This window comes from Excalfactoria chinensis, chromosome 1 (assembly GCF_039878825.1).
Source record: "Excalfactoria chinensis isolate bCotChi1 chromosome 1, bCotChi1.hap2, whole genome shotgun sequence".
Classification (NCBI taxonomy): domain Eukaryota; kingdom Metazoa; phylum Chordata; class Aves; order Galliformes; family Phasianidae; genus Excalfactoria; species Excalfactoria chinensis.
Genome location: NC_092825.1, coordinates 108,881,930 through 108,904,562, shown reverse-complemented (window position 1 = coordinate 108,904,562; position 22,633 = coordinate 108,881,930). Strand labels below are relative to the sequence as shown.

At 33.3% G+C, this 22,633-nt stretch overlaps 1 protein-coding gene across 16 annotated transcripts in view; it reads right to left on the bottom strand.

The window, feature by feature from the left end:
* DMD (dystrophin) overlaps nucleotides 1-22,633 on the bottom strand; it is a 1,110,121-nt gene that overhangs the window by 578,641 nt on the left and 508,847 nt on the right. For 12 of the 16 annotated variants that reach the window (XM_072349305.1, XM_072348356.1, XM_072348443.1 and 9 more), the window contains 7 exons: nucleotides 22,432-22,611; nucleotides 20,462-20,590; nucleotides 18,554-18,724; nucleotides 12,893-13,015; nucleotides 11,497-11,634; nucleotides 9,557-9,709; nucleotides 8,440-8,622 (listed from right to left, as the gene is read on the bottom strand). In XM_072349305.1, the coding sequence (XP_072205406.1) occupies nucleotides 8,440-8,622; nucleotides 9,557-9,709; nucleotides 11,497-11,634; nucleotides 12,893-13,015; nucleotides 18,554-18,724; nucleotides 20,462-20,590; nucleotides 22,432-22,611 (1,077 nt within the window). Of the gene's footprint in view, nucleotides 1-8,439; nucleotides 8,623-9,556; nucleotides 9,710-11,496; nucleotides 11,635-12,892; nucleotides 13,016-18,553; nucleotides 18,751-20,461; nucleotides 20,591-22,431; nucleotides 22,612-22,633 lie in introns of those variants that run through there. The other 4 variants (XM_072348947.1, XM_072349124.1, XM_072349394.1 and 1 more) reach the window with 3 other exon arrangements.

The window sequence follows — 22,633 nt, the reverse complement described above, 5'->3', positions numbered from 1 at the left end:
TGCACACTGGAAAATATAAAATATGTATTTTGATGACTGTACCTGACTTAGTCAGTGACTTAGACTTAAAATGGATGCTTATGAAACGTATTTCTTCCTTTACTTTAGAATGACATTCCTCAGTGATCTGAACTCAAGAGGAAGGAATTTCAACATAAGAGCAAATCAACTCTTTATTGACACTCAAATACACTGAATTGTGATGGAATTTCATTTTGGAAAAATACTGTGTTTATACCAAAAATAATTCCTTTGGCATCTTCTTCTGTAAAGTACACAATTCAAAGCAAAGCAAAGTCCAGAACTCCAAATACAAACTTTTAGACTGCTAACAGAAATGTCAGCATGATACCATAACTAGGCATCATTTTGCCCCCTCCTCACTTCAATCAGTTAAGAGGTTTATATTCTGGTAGCAAAGAAATTCATTCTTGGACAGAGAGTGCTTTAGGTCTTCACAACACTTTACCAGTGAGACATGCATACTGGCTAAGAAATGCTGCATTTATTGTTTTCATTCTGTGAGTTACAGATTAAAATAAAATTATTAACAATGAAACTATTCTTCACATTAGCAATAACTTGGAAAAAAAGAAAAAGAAAATCAGAGATTTTTACATACTAAGAATAGCAATAAAAATTGCAGGATTTAATTTTGAAAGCCATAAATTAATGTGAACCAGTGAGAACTTACTGTCTTATTGCTGACTTCAGATCTTGAATGAACTGCCGAGATTTTCTCCATAAGAAAAGCTCTGTTCACTGTTCTTTTAGGCTCCAGTTGTGAGACATCTCCCCAAAAGTCTGGTAGTCTTGCTAGTGCCTGATATGCTTAGTATGGCGGACTAGATAAATACATGTAGTTGCTTGGCTAGAAGACTTGGATACATTTTTATGCTACCCCCATTTCTTTTTGTCTTTCTTTTCCTTTTCCTTTTTTTTTTTTTTTTTTTTTTTTTTGAATGCATGATTTTCACATTGTAAGGAAAAGAGAGATAAAATTTATAATAATTAACTTCAAACATTTAACACAAATTATACTGGTGGTATTCATAGTTGTAACTATAGGGGAGGGAGGTATTTCTTTTCTTTTTCTTTTTTTAAAGACCTAAATATATAACTTGAAAATTATGTATAACTTGAAAACTACATCAATACATTCTGATGCTACAGCCAATCCTTATGATTCTGCACCCCCTCAGGCCTTCAGAGCCTACAAGATATAAAATAGCCTGGATGAAGAGGTAAATGTTTTTTGCAACCCCTTTTCCTTGTCCAGTCACTTAACAAGGATTTTATTTTATTCTGATTCAGATAACTGTGTCCAGATCTGGACTCACCTCAGGCTGAGGTACTGCTGCATACTGAACTCAGATGTAGCTTATCTGAAAACTTACTCATTGCTCCTTACTAAAGAGCTTCTATCATGTATACAAAGAAGAGACTCAGGACTAGCACAAACAGTAAATTTTAGCATATTCTGAGCACAGTCCTGATTTTGATTTTTAATCCTGACAACTCCCATTAGTATCCTTTCACTAGGTAAATTAATTTAATGTGTGATGGAACTAGGACAAAAGACTATAATGCATTTTCTTCAGTATGACATAAACCATCTCTTTCAGAATACACAAGAAAATAGAGCATTCTGTATCTCACGTCATATCTGTAATGTTACTAGCCATGAAGAAAGATGAAATTTAATATTACTATGCCCTAATTGATTAATTTGAACTATTGGGATTTAGAAAATGTCTTGCTGTAAATAAATTATGCATGTATATTAATTACTTCAGATGAAATATGGATTATCTCAATCCAGTAATGGCAGTAGTTCAAAACTGACAAGCAAAATTACATGTCATAATAAAAGCATTTTATAATCCCTACCCCTTTCATACATACTTCTGTCCACAGAAGTCAGGATCTTAGTAATAGAAATCAGTAAATAAGCAAATGCTTATGTCTTCATGTTACATTTTGAAATGAGAGAAAAAAAAAAAAGTTAAAAAAAAAATCAGAAAAAAAAATCAGAACACTGCACAATATACATCCTTGTCTGGTTTTAAAATAGATATTAAAGATCTATATTTGGAATGTTTTATGGGACTACCTTGAAAACACATTCTGAATCGATTTATGTGTCTCACCCTCCAGCAAACAAGATGTACTTCAAACTTTTCCTACTCTAGCTCTAGACTAAATATGGCCATACAGCTGTTTGCCATTTCTTGCATTTGCCTCGTAATATTTTTTTCAGCTCTAAAAGTGCATACATTATTAAGGAAATTACATACTTAAGAAATATTTAATTTACACTCTAGAAGATTGAATTCTTTTACACTGCTATATATCCTTGTAACCATGATACGCAATTGTGAGCATCTGTGCATTCTGTGAAGTCAGCATTAAAAAAATCAGTATCACAGAACAGGAACTACCCTGAAGAATGGAAGGAATTTCAAGTTCTTTTTAACTCAGAATAGAATTCCAAAACTGTGTAAGCTATGGAGAAGCACTCAGTGACAGACTGAGTTTCTGTATGCTGTGTTGGAGGGAAGTCCTCCTGTGATAAGACCTTGGTCAACATTAGATCACCTAGATGATGATTTATTAGGATGGCAGAAGCACCCTGGTCACAGTCACACAGCATGATGCCATAGGGCTGCCATGAATTTAATGTGTTACTCTATTGATTCACTACCAAGAAAACAAATGATGTTAAATATAGCACAGATGTGTTAAAACATAGTCCACTTGAGGTCTAAATTGACTACTTCATTTTGAAATTGACTGTTGAATTGTAATAACAATGATATTTAAGCCAACAATGTATTAGCTGTTTGTTGAAGTAATTTTGAAAATAACAAAAAAAAACCCACCACACTGAAGTACCACAGTAGTGTTTAATGCTAACAACTTCAGAGAGCAAGGCTTTAAACCTTAAACAGTGTCACCTTTCAGAGGTAATCTACATCTGTACAAATGTGATCATGCAGGATAATAATAAGGTTTGTTGCTTAGGCTGATTTTGTTTCTATTAGACTGATTTTTTTTATTTTTATTATTTATTTAAAATATCAGGCAAGAAATTACTGTAAATACAGCAATAATTAAATATACCTACATAGCTATTCAGCAATCACACTGCATATATAAAAATTCACTTTCAGGGGCACCTTTATAAGTATATTCTGAAACATCCATAAAACAACAACAACAAAAATTAAATGAAAATGTCAACCTTAGTTGTTGACAGGAGAAAAAGATCATGTCTTAAGAAGCTACTGTCACTTAGGGCCCGATCACTCTGCAGCAGGTTTTACCCCCTATTACTTAACTCAACAGGATGACCAAGGAAGTTTGATAGCAAAATAATTTATTATCTATTTACTTACATAATGTATTATGCTAATAAATTATGATATATTCAAGAAATTAAGATGACAATTAGCTGGTTTGTTTCTCCAGTAGCTAGGTAATTATCAGGAAGAAACTACTATACCAGGATAATGCAGTTTTGGCCAATGAAAACTGAACGGAAATAAATTGGTCGTCACAGGTTTTCTTAACCAAAGAATGATAGTCTTGTTACTACTCTTACCATACAGAGAAGAATAAGAAAAGCCTGTGCCATTTTTAAGGTTATTACAGTAACCACTTCATATAATTTAAAGACAACATTTTAAGGTAGTCTTAGTCCTATTTGCAGTAAGGCTGTTATTCTCATGTGATGAGTTAAAGGTGTTGAACTTCACTTTCAAACAAGAGAATGTAATTCAGATTGCTTCATTAAAGATCATAAGAGATAATGAAAAAAAGGCAGAGAAAAATGTTTTCTGTGAAGTTCGGTCATCTAACAGAAAGTTTGTTTTAAAGATTTCTCTAATAAAATATTGTGGATTTGCCATGAAGATGCTGAATAGAATTGATAAGCAAACAAAACCAAAAACAAAAAGACAAGAAAAACACACTTTAGAAGAAAGAACTCAAAATACTGTAGCAGACTGTTTCACATTTTACAGAAGCAGCCTATCAATGGCCTTCCCTTAAATTATCACATCAATCTATGTCTTAGACACAGAGAAGGCAAAGTGCATTTTAAAATGCATATTTAAAACCAGATCCTCTTCAGCTACATCCAATGCCTATATTTAGTGTATTTCCTTTAGCTTTCTTTCCAGAATCCTAAAAGAGACATTAAACTAGAAGTATTTGAAATAGAATTAAATTATTTTGAATGAATTTCCTAATAGCAATGTTACCAGATTTCCTGACTGATGGATGCTAAAAAGCCGATGTAAACAGTTGTGATTCTCTTCCCAAAGATTCTCATTCTCACTTCTCTACAGTCACAGCCAGAAGAGGTCTGTGTTTGGCCGTACTGTGTGAAGCTGCCTCAGTTAAACAGCTGCCTCTGTTAACAGAGAAGTTAAATGGTATCACTGAATCACTTCTGTCCTGTCTTTAAAACCCAACACACTCAGGTTAAACAGATTCTTTATTCCAATCCATTTCTACACAGTTCTCTTCTTGCCCAGTATTTTCCTGTTCTACTTTTCTAATGCCTTTTCTTTTACCATCTCGTCCTCTCCCCTACTCCTCATGACAATAAAGATGAATTAGCTTCTCTCAACTTTTGGCAACCACTATTAGTTCATTTACTGAATAAATAAATAAATAAATAAACAAATAAATAAATAAAAGAGGAAATACTCATTTTATTCCAGTGCCTCTGAATGTGACAGCCATGGAAAATAATGATCTAAAACAATGATAGCAAAAGAGTATTGAAGTAATAACATACAGATGCAGGTACATAAGTAGGACACAAGGCTTGTGTTTATCTAGCTGTGACACATTTATTTCAGTTATTGTTTGATTTTATATTTTAGAATATAAACATATTTTATCAGTAAAAACAAGTTTATATTTCATTAAGTAAAGTTAATGGAGCTCAGTAGGGAGATACTAACTGAAAATTGGACAATGCCCTTCTAAGAGTGAATTTAAACCAACTCTTGACTTTCAGATATAAAGTAAATTTGATCAGTCCTCAATCAGGATCCAGAAGGTGACCACATACTTCCTCACCCGAACAAAGTACCCAATTAGGAGACAATTAGTTTGAACTTCTGAATGCTTCATAGAATCTTTAAAGGAATAAGGCAATTTATTTTGAAAATGAGGCTTATGGTATTCTTTGTTTTCATAGAAAGTACTAAGAGTACTGGTATTTGACTTATGTCACAGCTAATTGCTTTTAACTACTCTCTAAACCACTTACCTTGTAGAAAAGAATGCATATTTTTCATAATTATTTTCCTTATTAATTCTTGTTCACCACATGTTTAAGTGGTATGAAAAAGACTTTCTCCTGATGTTTGCCTTTTAATCTACTTGATTATTTTTCCCAGTATGGAAAAAATCCAGGCCAAAATATGTCAGAAGTAACATGACCATAAGTTCCAATGAAATTTTTGTTTGAGTCACCAATAAGATTACTGATACTGTTTTGCCAGTATATACACAAGTAGGTATATCATTTTTACAGTTGTTACGGGATTGCAGGAAAAGTATTCCTCCTATCCTAAGAATACTCTTAAGATAATACAAACTCTGGTCATTTCCAATGTCATTTGGTACAGCTTTATTTATTATCATATCATGCATATTCAGTTATCGTAATACAGCCTCCTTTTTCAGTCTCACTACTCTCTGAAAATTTTCACATGACCAAATTAAGTTACAATAAATTAAATTATATCTCAAGTTGACATAAAGAAGAGGTCATGTTTGAGGTAACAAAAATAACAGTAACAATAAGCTTTTTTGCATAGTGGAAAATAGTTATGCTTCACTTTTTTAAGTTATATGCTCTCAGCTATACCATACCTGTTAACAGAACTGGTGACAGATATATATGTACACACACAAACTTATTTTTCAGACTGTTGGTGGATACTGCTGACTACACATCTGTGAGAGGATCACAATTTTATGAGAATCTACCATGACTGAGATACTCAATTATTATATGTTTATGTATCCTTTTTGCAGATCTTCCCCCCACACACAACAAATTAGGGAAAAGTAAAATAAGGGGGAACATAATCATTCTGATTTCATACTTCAATATCAGAATAATATCAGCTCCAATAAAGTTAAGAAATGCAATTCTGTCATCAAGCCACAGCAGCATCTTGCTATGTTTATTTAGTTCATCATAATGAATTGCAATGTATACAGTACAGTTAAAACCTCATTGCTTTTTAATTCTTGTATGTCTGTAATTGTATACACCAATAATTGCAAATGAAAAACACAGAAATTTTCTACTTCTTTTGCTTTAAAAATAAATTCAATTTTATAATTTTATTGTATCTTTTTATTCAGTTGATGGTTAACAGAAAGCATTTTTTGCTGGTATATGCATGTGTTCAAGTGAATAGTTCAAGTTTTCATTTTTCTTCTGTATTCTCAAGCTTTGAACAATTAACTAACCCCTCACAACATCCCTGTGAGGTAGGAACTTATGCTGTATTAAAAGAAAGACGAACAAAAATATATATTCAAAAAAAAAAAAAAAAAAAAGGAAGTTGAAAAATTCACTTTGTTTCTATGATTCAGCAAAGCTATAACTCAAATAGTAGCGAGGCATCTTGTACTTCGCATTCTGACGTGAGCCATGAAAATACAATATCTCTCATCAGATTCAGAAGCTTCTATAAAATGTCTAACACAGTTCACATAAATACCTCAGTGGTCACTGTCAATAGAGAACGGTATTTTTCGTAAGAAATTAAAAGTACAATGTAATTAACCTGCACACATGAATATTTCATTAAATATTGTTGCTTGAGATATTCAAGAGTATTTAAAAACTTTAACCATTACAAAAATATAAAGATATTGTATAAATAATTTATTTTAACAATAAAAGCAAAAGTAATGGCTGCATGCCTAAGAAGTCAGTGGCTATATTTAATTGACCAATTCAAAAACACACATACCATTCTGTGTACTTAATTTAATGAAAAGTATGATTTGTTGGTATATAATGTTTATAATGGATATACTTGTCCTCCATCACAGTAGGTACTGAAGAAGCTAAAATAACACCACATTTTCATGTATGTTCATATATGTTTCATATAAAAGGCAGATTCTTGTTTCTTATCAAAAGAACAAATATATTAATTATAAAAAAAAACCTTATTTACAAGACAAAGTGAAGCCTGTTCTAGCTCCATGCCAATATAAATAAATGGTTTGCAATTGATTTTGTCCATCAAGTTTAATATAAACCAAAATAACTTGAAAAGAGTAATCAGATGGAACAAGATTTAATAACATAGAAACCAAAGTTAATGATTCTCTGTTTCCATTAACAGTATAGATATCCCAATTATTGCTTTTATATATACATTAAGCAACTTAAATGTCAAAAAGGTAAAAATAGAAAACAGGTTAATTACATTAACTCAGTGCATTACAGGACTGTATTTACTTTTCCGCTACCATTTTTAAGACTACAGAAGAGCACAATGTAATGAGTGTAACAACTTCCTAACAACAAACAGGTGCCAATCGTCTCTTCAGTCCCATAAAATCTAATGTTCAAAAGCCAATAAACAGAGTAAGAGGAATGACAACCAAAAACCGTCATATGAGTGCAAAATCAGTTATTTCACAACCATCAATATGGCTAATTTTCCCAATATTACTTTGATTATAAACCCGGAATAGTGACAGATTACTTCTGTTTTATTTATCCAGTTACTGCAGCATCAATAAACCAGTAAGAATAATTATATTTTATATTTATTAAACCCTTCAACGTAAGAAAACATTAAGTTAGCTTAGAAAACATTTTTTTTTCATCTCATTCAATGTAAAAATATAGTTTCTTGCAAAAAAAAAAAAAAAAAAAAAAAAAAAAAAAAAACTTCCTTGAAATTTCAAGTGCTTGAAGAAAAGACTATGTATAACGAAGTGCAAGAAGAAAATGTTTAATCTCTTTCTAAAGTAGGTATAAAGATGTACTATGGATAAATAAAAACAATTGAAATTGGCATGGAATGGTTAGTTTGAAAATAACACTTTTTTTGATATACACATTTACTGAACAAAATGCATGCATGGCAAACTGACATTTTTAAACTGGAAAATGTTATGGAAAAATAATGAAGCAACAGAAATAAACATGAGCTTTTTGTTGCTGAGTTTTCGTTAATTGACTAATTTAACTTAAGGGCAATTTTAAGACCAAAACAGAGAATTATTGTATTAGAATATAATGACTTTCCCACTTGCAAACAATAGGGTTTTTCTTATTAATATCTGAAGAGTTGACACTGACCCTGACACTCTCAGTGTTAGTAGGACTCTATTAGCAGTAGCAGTTGCAAACATACAGGTTTGCCAATAACAACTCACAATTTGTGCATAGTTGAGTCTTCGAAACTGAGCAAATTTGCTCTCAAAATCTCGCCAGCGCTTGCTGAGCTGTATCAGGGTTGGCTCCACTGCTTTTGCAGCCCCATCCTTAGACAGGCGTTCAGCCTGCCTGTTCACCGCATTCAGATCTTCCTTCTTCTTCTCCAACTCTCCACCAATCTCCTAGTGAGCAAAACCAATACAGGGCCCAGGACAGTTAGCTAACTAGATCCATCAACTTATAATTAGCAAAATAACTTCTGTCAGAACTTCCATTTCAATTTTATTGTTACAGTTAATATGTTCAGCTATTTCTTATCTTAGAGATAAACAAAACAAAAATAACTGAGATTAAGGAACCTTCTTGTAGACTGGCTGTAGATATATCAGAATCTAGTACAAACTGAGAATTAGTTAGCAATGGCCAACGGGTTCCACATTCTGATTCTTGCTAGCACACTGTAAAGGGCGGTAGATTCTTATTATTTGTTTAATCAGTAAGGGTCAGGATATTCAGGACAAATAATGTTTGGACTGTTTACAAATATATTATCGGAATCTTCAATACAGTGCTTAATTCCTGCTTTACTCTGTGGGAAACTCAACAGAGAATGAAGCAAAGAAAGACGAGGCAAAAAAACTAGGAAAACCTTTGACAATATGTAAATAAATCTACAGATTTTGACAATGACACGTGAATGTTCGGATGAAAATGAATGTGCTAACATGAGATAGAGGTCATCCATATATCGGTAAGTCATTTGTTCATCTGGAACAAAGATACATAAAATCAATTACAATTTTTACTAAAAAACATTTGATGCTTCTTAATACATTGCATACTCCATATTGACAAAAAAAAAAAAATTAATGTTTTTCAAATCATATATGCAACAATTATTGTAACAAATGAATACAAGAGGTAGTACAACAAATAAATATCAATTTGAATACAGATTATTAGCATTTGTGTCAGTTAAATCAGAAATAATCTATTGAAATAATAATATTTTACATCTATTGAAATATTAATTTCATTTCCATCTTTTAAATTAAAAATTAATAAATTTATCTCTCAAATAGATCTACCATTGCCATCCCCCCAAAAAACCATTACCTTTAGCTTCTGTTCATCTTTGTGGTCTGGTAGACTGGCTAACTTTTTCTCAATGTCATCCAGCCATGTCATTAGGTCATCAGCCTGCCTCTTGTACTGATACCACTGATGAGAAATCTCTAAAGCCTTTTTTCTTCTTTGAGACCTCAAGTCCTGTTTACAGTGCAGACATTATTAGATTATGAATGAAAAACTTTTAAAATATGAATTGGCATTTGTGAACACTGAAGAAAAAAAGGAAAAGTAATAGATCCACTATTCTTAATTAAATCATTATATTTAAATTGAATGTGGAAGTATCTAAATACAGGCTATTTTCATCAGTTTGACAGGTAAATGTTTATGTTAAAGGAACATGAATAAACCAGTGAGCCAGTCAGCAATATTCAGAGAAGTTAACACACCTACATAAATATCAGTCTTTCTACATATAAAACACTTCTCAGAATACTTACTGGATAGAAGGAAATGCAGACCACATAGTAGGTAGGTGTAAGTGGGCTTCCTGTGTTTTGTGAAATTCTAGCCTATGTGAAAATTCTGTAGCTACTCAAAAGAAAATCATTTCAATGCAAAAAATGTATTATAGACCATTACATACCACATGTACTTATGACTCAGATTTATAAAAGTATTAAAACTTCTCTTGAACAGGACATGAAAAAAATACTATTTTCCTGGAAGTAATACTAAATATACTTTAAGTGTTTAGCTTCATTCATGAAGATTTGAAAAATACTTTCACTCCAATAACATCTTACTAAGAAGTGACTTAAAAAAAAAAAAAACACACACAAAAAAACACCTTACATAATTTATACAAAAAATATGCAAACAAATTTGCTTCAACCTTTCATGAATTTTATTTGACAAGGTTGAATGCTCAACTGAACAACTCAAAATGAAAACAACCAGTAAAAATCTGGCCAATAGTATAGCTCTAAAAACAGTCTTCTCCTCCATAAAAAATATGAATTAGTTCTGTTTAACTTGAAAAAGTCCAAGACAAACCTAACAGATTTCAAGTTACACCATGATGTGAACAAAACACCAACACATTCCAGCTATTTTTATACTGCATTCACACAGCAAAACTGTAGAACTTAAAATGAAATCCAAAGCAAACAAAAGAAGATGCTCAAAAATAAGTAATAATTAAATGTAAACATGTTGTGTTCCTAGTGTTAAGAAGAGCTAAACAAAAATTTTCAAGAAAAATGTGTCCTGATGAAGGACAAATAATTCAGATACAACTGCCAGAGTCTAAGCCTCTTAGGTGACAAAGCTGATCTTTCAACTACAATATTCTTCATTTCTACATTTTATTATTCTCCAGGAAGTTGAGTTCCTAAATTAAATCTCTCGGCACAGAATTTAGATGTATGACTTTGATTTTCATCTTCTTAGCTGCTAGTTCTGCTGATACAGACAGACTGATATAGATTATAATCTATGCCACCACTACTTTAAAGAGGCGAGTATCACATTTCCTGTTGAAAGATGTCAGCCCGCTATTATTTATTTTTTCTGGTGAAGTATAAACCAAATTATTAATTACAACAAAAGTGTTCTGCAACTCAGAATCTAATTTCACGAGTCTGCATTGAAGCTAATGTCTGGAGTGCTGGTAGAGAAACATAAAAAGTGGAAAACATCTTTAAAAAGAGGTAATATAACCAAATAAGTGTTTACTGTCCAATTGGTAATCATCCGTTGTCACCAAAACTGTGACAAAACAGTGCTCATTACACTGCACAGTCAATATGCCTTTTCCAAAGCTTCAAGGAAAGAGTACGACCAACTATATGCTTACAGCTGAATAGCTCCAAATGACTTATCTCTAAATAGTAATGGGGATTAATTTAACTTTACAGAACATTACCCTGAAATGAAGAAAAATCTGTTTTATTTGCATATGCTTACAACTGTAGCTCTTATACCTTGAGAGCATTATGTTTAGTCTGCAACAGCTGTTGTTTTATCTTTATTTCCTCCCGTTTTCTCTCATCTGTGATTCTTTTCTGAAGCGTGTCGCCCCTTTGCAGCAATTCTTTCACTGTGCTCTCATCATCTTCACTCTGATTTAAAATAATAACAGGTAAAATGGGCATTTAATTTAACTACCACTTAAGTACTGGAGTTTTAGACATATAAACCTACACTTCCTATGCTAAAGTAAAGATCTAAAAGCTACTTGCAGATCTGTTCTGAAGACACAATAGCATTTACTTTCTGTATCACATGAAGGCACTTGAGAGGTACAAGTAAAACAGCAAATGAAAAACTCCAGATGTTTGATACAAGATTTTACAGAACATCCAAGATAGCAGGATGAAAACATTAAAAAAATGGGAGAAAGATAAAATATTTCTAAATTTAAAACTGAAAGGTGTATCTCAAATATTCTACAGAAGTTTCAGTAATCATTGAAATTGTCAGTATGATAGAGACAATGTGATTCCTAAGCATTTCATATAATTGTATCAACATGACAGCTTTCTAGCACTCAAAATCGTAGCACTATGCACATTTCATACAGAAGGTGAATCGATTCCTAAAGATTTCAAAACCATCTTTGAAACAACAGTAAACATTCTACATATATAAACAGAAAAAAATATGCTATAGAATTAGAACTTTACCCCATAAAACTTAATTCACTTATTATTTACCACTTGAGTAAGTACAGCCTCAAATTGCTTACGTTTTTCCTGCATTAAAAATTAAAATAAAATAAAACAGTAAAAAATTTCCTTTTAGCATTGATATAAAAGATCTATCTTTGAATAACAACTTGAAAGGAAATACAATACTGTTTATTTATACTGCTTATAAAGAAATACATATCTGATCTTACTGAGGATTCACAAAGTGAGGATCCTAAAGATGAATTTCTTTTATTGGCTATATAAGAAATGTCATTCCTCTGAAAATTACATTGAAGAATTCACAGCGGTATTCTGTTCATGACTTTTTGTTTTTGTTTTAATACACATACATCATTTTACTATTCACAAACAACAAACATAGTAATTAAACTTACCACAGTCACATATATTATTCACAATATAAGGTATGACCATATATGTTAATAACTAATCTCCACGTATTATTTTTCTTTAGTAAATGTCTTCTTTTACTATATTGCCAAAACAGATACAGTACTTTGAATTAATGCTAACTTGGAACCTTTGAATTTATAATATATTAGCACAGTAAAATTTTGTCCAAGTCATATCTAAAGATCTTAACACAAATAAGGTAGTTTCTCATTTTCACTTTCACTTTTTCATCTTCCTATCTACTTCACTCAAACTTCCATTTCAAGCAAATTACCATATCTTTATTGAAGTCCTCCTCTTTCAGATTCACCCCCTGCTGAATTTCAACCTCCAGTGGTTCAAGCAATTTTTGTATATCAAAGTCAAATTGCTCCACTTCCTTCAAAGGAATGAAGGGCTAGAACGGGAAAAATACAAATATAATTTATTTAAATTACATCTTTAACAGTCTTATTAGAAACATAAACAAGAACAGACATCTGTTCCACTCCCTATTACTAAAACATTGCTAGATTTTTTTAAGATGAAAAAAATTATCACCATACAATTCTAACGACCCACATATACAAATAAAGACCAGAATTTTACAATACCCTAAGGTTCTCATGTAAGAAATACACACAAGATAATACATATAAGATACAATTAGAATTGTGACAAATTAAGATTTTTAAAAAACTGATATTCTCACATTTGTGAGCAAAGAATAGGGTCAGATAAACAGTGTATAAAAAATTAAGTGTAGACACTACCTGGCTAAATCTGATCTGTCAGAAATAGTATGGCAACAAGTAATCAATTTAGATGATAAACCATGTTCTACTACCAATTGAGAACAATTTCAGGATAATATGTCTCAGTGTTTTGAAGTCATTGTTCTGTCAAATAGAACAGCAAAAATACCAGATTTATTAAGTAGTATCCATCTCAAATTAAATAATAATAATAATAATAATAATAATAATAATAATAATAATAAAAATAAACAATTTAACATTGCATGAGATATTCCCTTAAAGATACTATGTGACATACTAAAAAAAGAATAACCAAAAACTTATTGTTTCAAGAAAGCACTCCAGGTGAGGCCTAACAAAGGCAAAGTAGAGAGGGACAATCTCTCCCTGCTGTCACCCCTCTTTTGATGCAGCCCAGGATATTGTTGGCCATCAGGGCTTCAAGAGTACACTGCTAGATCATGTCCAGCTTTTTGTTCGCCAGGACCCCTATGTCCTTTTCCACAGCACTGCACTCAATCAATTCTTCTCCCAGTCTGTAGACATATCTGTGATTGCCCTGATCCAAGTGCAACACTTTGCATCTGGGTACACTGAACTTCATTCAGTTTATGCGGACCCAGTTGCCAATCTTGTCCAGATCCCTCTGGATGGAATCCCTTCTTTCTGCCATATTGATATCACCACCCAGGCTAGTGTCATGAGTAAACTTTCTGAGAGTACGTTCAATCACCTTGTCTATGTCACTGATAAAAATGTGAAGAGCACCAGTCCCATGACTAACCCCTATGAGACGCTACTTGTGTCTGGTCTTCATCTGGACATAGTTTTGTTAATCGTAATCCTCTGGCTGTGACCATCCAAGCAATTCTTTCTTATCCAACAGACCAGCCTTCAAATCTATGTCTCCTGAATTTAGAGATAAAGATGGAGTGGAGGACCACATCCACACAGACATCATCAGTTGCCCTTCTTTTGCCCACAGATGTCATCAGTCCATCACAGAAGGCCAACAGATTGGTCAGGCATGAGCAGCTGTTGGTGAAGCCATGCTAGCTGTCTCTGATCACCTTCTTGTCTTGCACATGCTGTAACTCAGCCTCCAGGTGGATCTGCAATGTGAATTTTCTAGGCACAGAGGTGAGGCTCACTGGCCTGTAATTTCCCAGGTCTTCCTCTCTCCCTTTCTTAAAATTGGAAGTGATGTTTTCCAGTGACCAGGGACTTTGCCTGACAGCCAAAACTTTTCAAATATGAGAAGAGTGACTTGGCAGCCACATCAGCCTTTTCCTTCAGGACCCTGGAATGCATGTCATCCAACCCCATAGACTCGCACACAGTCTCATGAAGTGATCTCTGATCTGTTCTTCTCTTAATGACCAAGAAACTCTTCTGTCTACTTACTAAAGGGATAAGTACATTAAATTTTTGTCACTTCCCTTGTACATTTCTCTACAGCTCAATTGGTCTTTATTATAAAGCATATGTTTGTAATCAAGATGTTAACAACCAAAGCTATTCAGCCAAATAAAAGAGGCTAGACATCAACTAACAGAAGATCTATAAAACGTTATCAGTTGTTCCACAGATGAACTGGGAGATCTAGAGTAAAAATATTTTTATTGTATCTGGTTGATGATTTTAATGACAAAGACTTTGTACACTTATACACATTAACGGAAATGTAATAATGGATGATATTCATAAGGAAACATACTGTGCTCATGCTTCTTACCTAGCAACTACTTGAACCAAGGCAGAAACAACAGCAAAATACTAAGTAATCTATACTCAAATGATCTGAAGAATATATTCAAAAATACTTAAATATCAATAAAAGAGAAATCAACTAATAAAACTGGAATATATAATTACTATTATCTTTTTTGATAATGGAAAGAAAAATACTCACTGAAATTCTAGTAATTGAATAAAGTTTAATAAAAGAATATTTTAAATCTCAGTACACTGTGATATACTTACAGCCTCATTTAATTATTTCATGCCACAATTATTCATTGTTCCTTGAATTTATTGGCTATTTCTTATTTACTTCACTTTTGTAGTGATAATTGTCAGTACTTTAAAAAATAATTTGAAAGCAGGCAAGAACTGACTGTACACAAATTGTAAAAGCTTATTAGCCTCTTGAATTGATTTTTCAGTGTAAATGCAGAATGTATATTTTTACCTCAATATGAGTAAACAAAAAAGAAATAAATCAACTCAATACTCTTAATAACTTATCAGCCCATAAATCTGAAATCATGACTAAGTGAAGTATGGATCTACTTCTACAGATGTGGACAAGCCAAGATATAAAATTTAGTCCTTTATACAAATGAATACAGCAATTCAGAAATAGTACAGTAAGCTTTTGCCTCTTTATTATAGGCAGTACTACAGACAGCCTTTAACAGTCATAGTGTAGTTGTCCATTTTCCACAGTACCAGAGAAGGTTCCCTAAATTCTCACCTGCAGTTAAAACAATGTGCTGTAGTCCCTATTCTTATTTTGCTAGGTATATGCAGTAAAAAAAACATAGTGAGGTGCTGCCATTCCAAGGCATATTTTCTGCACAATCATAACTGAAATAAAATCTGAGTGAGAATGTTGACATGTTGAAGACATTTGTATGTTATATTCTGAAGACAGATATATATATATATATATATATATATATGTATATATATATATATATTCCTGACAAATGTTTTTTTGCCCTTCTTTGAGTGAGCCTACAGCACACAATGCAAACAATTAACCCATGAAAAATCATCCACTGGCAGCTGCATCATTTAGATCACTTCATCAAAGAATGCATCATTACAACATTTCATCTTACAACACTGGAAAAGTATGGCACAACTCAGAAGGAGCTCCATACTGCAGTATTCAGAATAGAAATGTTACACAATAGAGTTGTTTGTGCCTACATGTCCTCTGTCTACAGTTTGTTACTTCTGTACTGAGCAGAAGCACATTGCAACTGCTGAAACTACTACCAATGGCTGCCAGGAAAACAAAAACAAAACAAAACCTCCAACATAATCATCCTAAGTCACAGGAAAATGGTACCACACCACAATGAGTAGGCTGGGGGTTTGGAAAGTTGGGAGGGAACAGATGACCTGAACTGGCCAAAGGGATACCATATCATATAATGATTTGCTTCAGAAAATCAAAGTAACAAGCAAACAGGAAAAGAAAGCAAACAAAAAATAACCAAAGCAAAACAACAACAACAAGAAGTACATAAGGAGAGGAAGAGGAAGTGGGTCCCACTTCCAAAGTATCCACTGGTGAGAAATAGGCTAAGCATCAGTGTGCTTAGGGGAGGTAATGTGTCTTTATGACACTTGCGTTTTTTCCCCTCACCTATGAAACTGTCGGTGTATCAACCTGCAAGTTTTCTCAGTTTCACTTTCCCTGTTCCTATCCCCCATCCTGCTGAGGGGATGAGAGCTGAGTGAGTTACTGTGTGGGTGCTTAAATACTGCTGGATGATGTCTACCCACCACAATAACACAGAATCAATATTCCTCAGAATCTATGTTGAAACTACCTAGAAAGGGCAGCAGCTTTGGAAAAACATGTCTAGTTTATTGTTGTGCAGTAAAAAATGCTACATTGGTCAGAGAAATAATGTCAATAACTCTGCACTCAGTTACAGAAGGAACTTGCGTCCCTGAAGAGCAAAATGATTAGAAATCATCCAGTTAAAGTTCATCTTAACTAGCAAAGATGAAATGATCTAGTCAGACAATTGTTGAAGCTTTCGTTTATTACAAAACAAATAATCTTTTCATCTTTCATTCAATAGTGCATCAGTTTTAAACAATCCAGAAGTTAATTTTGCCTGTATATAGGCTATGAGAAAGTACTTGGTTTTCAGGAAAGACTAATATTTCCTGGAAAAAACAAACAAACAAACAAAAAAAAAACAAACAAACAACAACAACAACAACAAAAATAACAAATGTCAAAATAAGACATACTTCTCGAAGTGAGAGGCCATAAAAAAGTGTTCTGAAGGATTCACACATATCCTTCTTTGCACAGTTCTTGCATTTAAGATTAATATGATTCATTTTTAATTTAATTCCAATTACATGCTACTGTTCATTTTTGCAGTTCTTAAGTGTGCAACTCAGCAATATACTGAAGAAAACCCAAACCTTACCCCTGGTTTTCTCCTCAGTCTTTCTAGAGGTCCCTCTAACCTTCTCTCTTGTTTTCAAGAAAATATTGACACAATTATTTCACATTGCTTCATAGTTTGTATCATTAAGCTTATTTTTTTTATTTTTTCCCCCTCTAGGACATACTCTGTTCCACAAATGAAAACTAAATCAACTCAAATATGTACAAAGAATGTGCTGATTACAGAGGGCACTGAGCACTGTGAAAGCCCAAAACAGTAAATGAAAACCATGCAAACTTGCTAATGCATTTGTAAGGCTTATTTCCTTCCCTGCCATTGATCCTCTGTGCATTGATTTAGTGTGCCATTACACTAGCTACCACAAAGACATAGGATCAGGATCCATATATTCCTGCTATGCAACCTACATGGCTGCCTGCTTTAATCTGCCAAACAACTCTTCACAATAAAGGCAGCAAAAAACAATGGAGAAGGCGAGTGGTTTATGTCCTTCCTCATTCCACATCAGAAGTTACAAGTTGGCTAAAAATGCCCTAATTCATATTGAACTCATATTCAGTTAAGTACTCAAACTAATTTAAAAGATAATTAGCTGAAGTAAAGTTGAAATAAACAAAAACAAATACATGCATGCCAAACCTTAATGAGTCTCAACCTCATAGGAAAAGATATTTAATAAAAATTACCCCTCTGAACAAATTCACATAAAAAGATGGTTATGGACAGTAATTTGAGAAGGTTAAGAATCTTATTTTTGCCTAGATGACATTCATTTTCAGTGTTAGTGAGCTAACAGGTATATGTTTATATAAAATTAGTGAATATCACTATTTGTGCAGTAGTAAAAAACGTTCCTTAATGCCAAACCCCCCTCTAACACTCACACTTAAAAATAGAAAAATAGGATTTTAATGTATTTTCCTTTAAAATCATAGCTTTTGAAGACACTATAGTCCATTGACGAGTTTTAACTGTGCACCTTATATAGATACCATTTTGTATGCATCTCCATATGGAAGCAAGTCTTCCTACCTTTCCACTCTTAATTCTTTGTGATATGGCAGCAAATCGATGGTTGAGCTCTGATAGTTTAGGCTCTATTACTTTCCTGCAGTGATCACCACGGTTTGTCATCAAGTCTACTGCTTGGTCACGCACAGAGTCCACCTTTGGATGCATATCATTCAGCTCAGCCTTTAAGCGCTACAGTCCGTGAGCAAGAGACAGGGCTTGAAGTTAGTAATAAATGCAAAGAGAGAGAAAGAGAGAGAGAGAGAGTGTGCAAAGGAATAGGGAGCAAAACCACAAAGCAAATTCAGACAATTATGCATGAGCATGCAAACACAGTATAAATACATGAGATAACATTCATACTCATGTCCCTCAAAATTTACATCAGGAATGTATCTATATATCTTTTTTCTGATCTTCTATTGGAATATAATGGTGGATAGTATTTCTAGACAGGTTGTTATTTGCCATAATACAATCCTCAACATATTTGAGGGTACAATCAATTATTTTATGTTCTTAAATATAAGGAAAGTTGCTAATCATGTTAAGACACTGGCACTGGTTGTCCAGAGATGCAGGTGCCACATCTCTGTATGTGCAGGTTGGATGGGAACTTGGGCAGCCTGACATAGTGGGTACCTGTGGCAAGGGGTTGGAACAGAATAGTCTTTAGGGGCCCTTCCACACCAAGCCATTCTGTGATTTTGTGATCATAAATCATACACTAAAGAACTCAGGGAAACAGTTGCTACTTTCATTACTGTTTAGTAATGTTCAGTGGAGGGAGGGAAAGATAATGAAATGAACACCAGTGTGATATTTCTACACAAATCTACCAACATTTTTTACAAAACCATACCTTCTGTAATAATTATAACAGTAGATGCCAATATGGGCATAGGCAAAATAGGGGAGCTACACATTCAGGAATCATAAACACATCTGAGCATTAGGAAGTATTTCACAATGTCTGTGAAATTCCTGTGTGCATTATAAGTGCAAACTTTTATCGATGGCAAAGATAATAGTACTTTGTGCTTTATGTTGGCAAAACTGTTAATCTTGCTTCAGAAGTCTGTCCTGTAACCATTCTGAGATCAATGAGCCATTGATTTATGCTCTGTGTAAGTGCTACTTGAAAGTTTTGATTATCATAGAATTTTCTTTGGGAAATGGTATCACTATGTTACCATCAGCAATACAATTCTGATTTTGACTTGTGAACTATTTCTCAGATAATATACAACATTTCTCGCTTATTACTAAAGTAAATACATGCATGTATATATAAATCTAATAGATAATAACTTTAAGTCCTTGACAAAGAAATTATTTTAAGAAGTTACTTTGTCACAATTATCTTACATGTCAATTTTTCATCAGTCAGTCAAATGATGCAAGAAGCCAAATAAAACCTGAAGATCAATGCACTAAGCCATTATTATAATGCTTATTCCCCATGTAATATTCTTGCTCATGGTGTTGAGCTAGCATTAATGCAAGCAGTGTTTATAGGACTAAAACAATCATATGACAGAGAAATCCAGTGCAGATACCATAGATATCAGAAAAGAATAAAAGAAATATAGAAAAGTATTTAAAAATGAAAGCATAGGAGAATGGGTTTTTGTTTAACCAGCTCTGCTTAAGTGTTTTTTTCCAGCAAACACAAGTTTAAAAAGATGATGTTCTACTCACCATGATGTAACCAAGACTTATAATATATCTGGTTTTATCCCTGTAGGGACTTAACTTTTGCTGTCTGGTACAAAGTCTACAAGCTGCCAGAGGGTAGCTTTATCGCAGAGAACATAATGTTAATCAATTTTGGATACCTTTCAAAGTATGCTAGTTCTGATACATTCCTTTTCAGAATAAAATTAATGTTTTCCAGAAAATCACATTTTATTTTATTTTATTTTTTACCTTAAGAGTTTCCTCTTTTTGCTGGGGCTTTTGCTTATCAGATTCATCCAACAGTATTTCAGCACGATATATCCAAGTCGTGACATTAGCTACCTTCTGATCAAAAGCCTCCATGTGCTTTTGATATTCCTGTATGTGAAAAAGGTAAATACTGCATACAAAAAAGTAATCAGAACTGAAATAATAGCCATATTTATGCCATTTGTGGCAAACACGTGTAGGTTATGAAACAAAATTTCCTTCTTATACAATATGCTTGTCTTGTGAAGGACAAAATCTATTTTATGTGTTTGCTTTCACTTTATAAGCTTTATTGCTTTGAAAGACATTCTAGAAGAGACAGAATCTTCCTAAGAGACAGACAGGAGGGTGATACAATCACAGCCAGAAACAGGCATCTGCAGCTCAGTGAGACTGCTGAGAGGAACAAGAAGCTGGCAGTCATGCCTAATGGAGGTGAAATTTCCCAAGAGTCAGGCTTGCTTTTTGGTGAGCTACTAAGGTGATGGAAACTAGGATGGAAACAAGGATTCACTTGCAAAATCACAGTCAAGAAAGTGAGTTACATATATAAAATTTTCATGTACATTTCACTTAGCTTCTCTGCTTTCATATTCTACGTTTTAAAAAGCTACTGTCGTTGATACTCTAATAAAACTTTTTGTTGATGCTGTTTATTTATAAATCTTTTGTCTTTTCTGATGAGACAGAATGAGGTGTATGCATACCCATCTCAAAATTATAGGTGAACTGTATGTACTTATTAGCTCACTATAAGAATATGGACATTTAAGTAGTGTGACAGTAGCAACCACTAATGTTTAATTGAGCTGTACCTTTTAGTCATTAAAAGTATTATTTTTTACAGAAACCACAATCCTGCTACATAACCTTACCAATTACATAACTACAGCAACAAATAAACTTCAATATATATTTATTATAATCAGTTCTACATTGAAGCTGAGCACCTACATCATGCTGGACCAAATGCTTCAGTCTTCCAGAGTGGGCAGACACAAACAGATGTTTGCACTTGGATGCTTCCTGCAGATGAAGAGGCCCTGTAGTGAAGCTGCATATCTGTTACAGAGGCATTCTTAAGATAATGGTCTCTAGTAGAGCTCTAAAACACCAAACTCTGAAAAGTCTAATGTATTCCTGAGATCTACTTCAGTTCCTCTGGCTTAAAACTGCATTCTGATTTCATCAGGAATAGAAACATCACAGATTTGCTTTAGTGTTTGGCCACTATATGGTTAATACTCCTTCTTTGCTTTTGTCAACTCTTCAGGACAACACAAAGAAGAGAATAAAGTTTTATGATTGCCAGTAGCTCTAAGCAGCTGGGAATCCTGATTTTAAATTAAATGTGTTTCAGGGATTTACTTTTTATGAGGCTTATTCTGGGTCCCTTAACAAACTATCCTCATCAAAACATGCATCACAAAATTGCCCAAAGGAGGACCACACAGTTCTGAAGGACCACATCATCATTTTTGAGCACATTAGGTGAGTAGTCCTGAACAGAGCTTCTAATTCACTTGCCTCTGAAATGAATTTATTTCACACATATCACATCTGTTCTGAGGACCAAAACAACATGAAGGTGGTATCTTCCAGGCTGTATTTCTGTTGCAAACAGAAATGCTAATGTAGACAAACACAAAGTCAGTACCAATACTTGCCATTTCCTTTATATGATTCATATTCAAGTAGTCTAGGTCTTTAGGAAGGGAAAAAAAAAAAAAAAAAAAAAAAAAAAAAAAGGCCCAGAAACTACTTAGGCAGCTAGGAATGGGAAATACTAATATATACATAATATATATATACAACAAAATAAACACTGTGATTGATTGTCAATGAATTAGATAAACATACTCTATGGCACCAGAAAAAGCAATCCCATGAGAATGAGCACCCACACCTGTGCATCATTTCTCCTGTGGGCACAAAGACATTTTTCTTACCATTAATAGATTTAACCATTCCTCAGCACGTGAAGTTACTGCAATCCAATTACTGTTCAGGAGACTGAGTTTATCTTCCACTATACTTTCCTTTCCTTTCAGTACTGTCTTCAAATTCTCTCCTATATCACAGATATTCTTAAGCTGGACTTGGCGTTTCTCAATCTCCTTCTGTGTTGCCTACAATCAACAGAATAAAAAA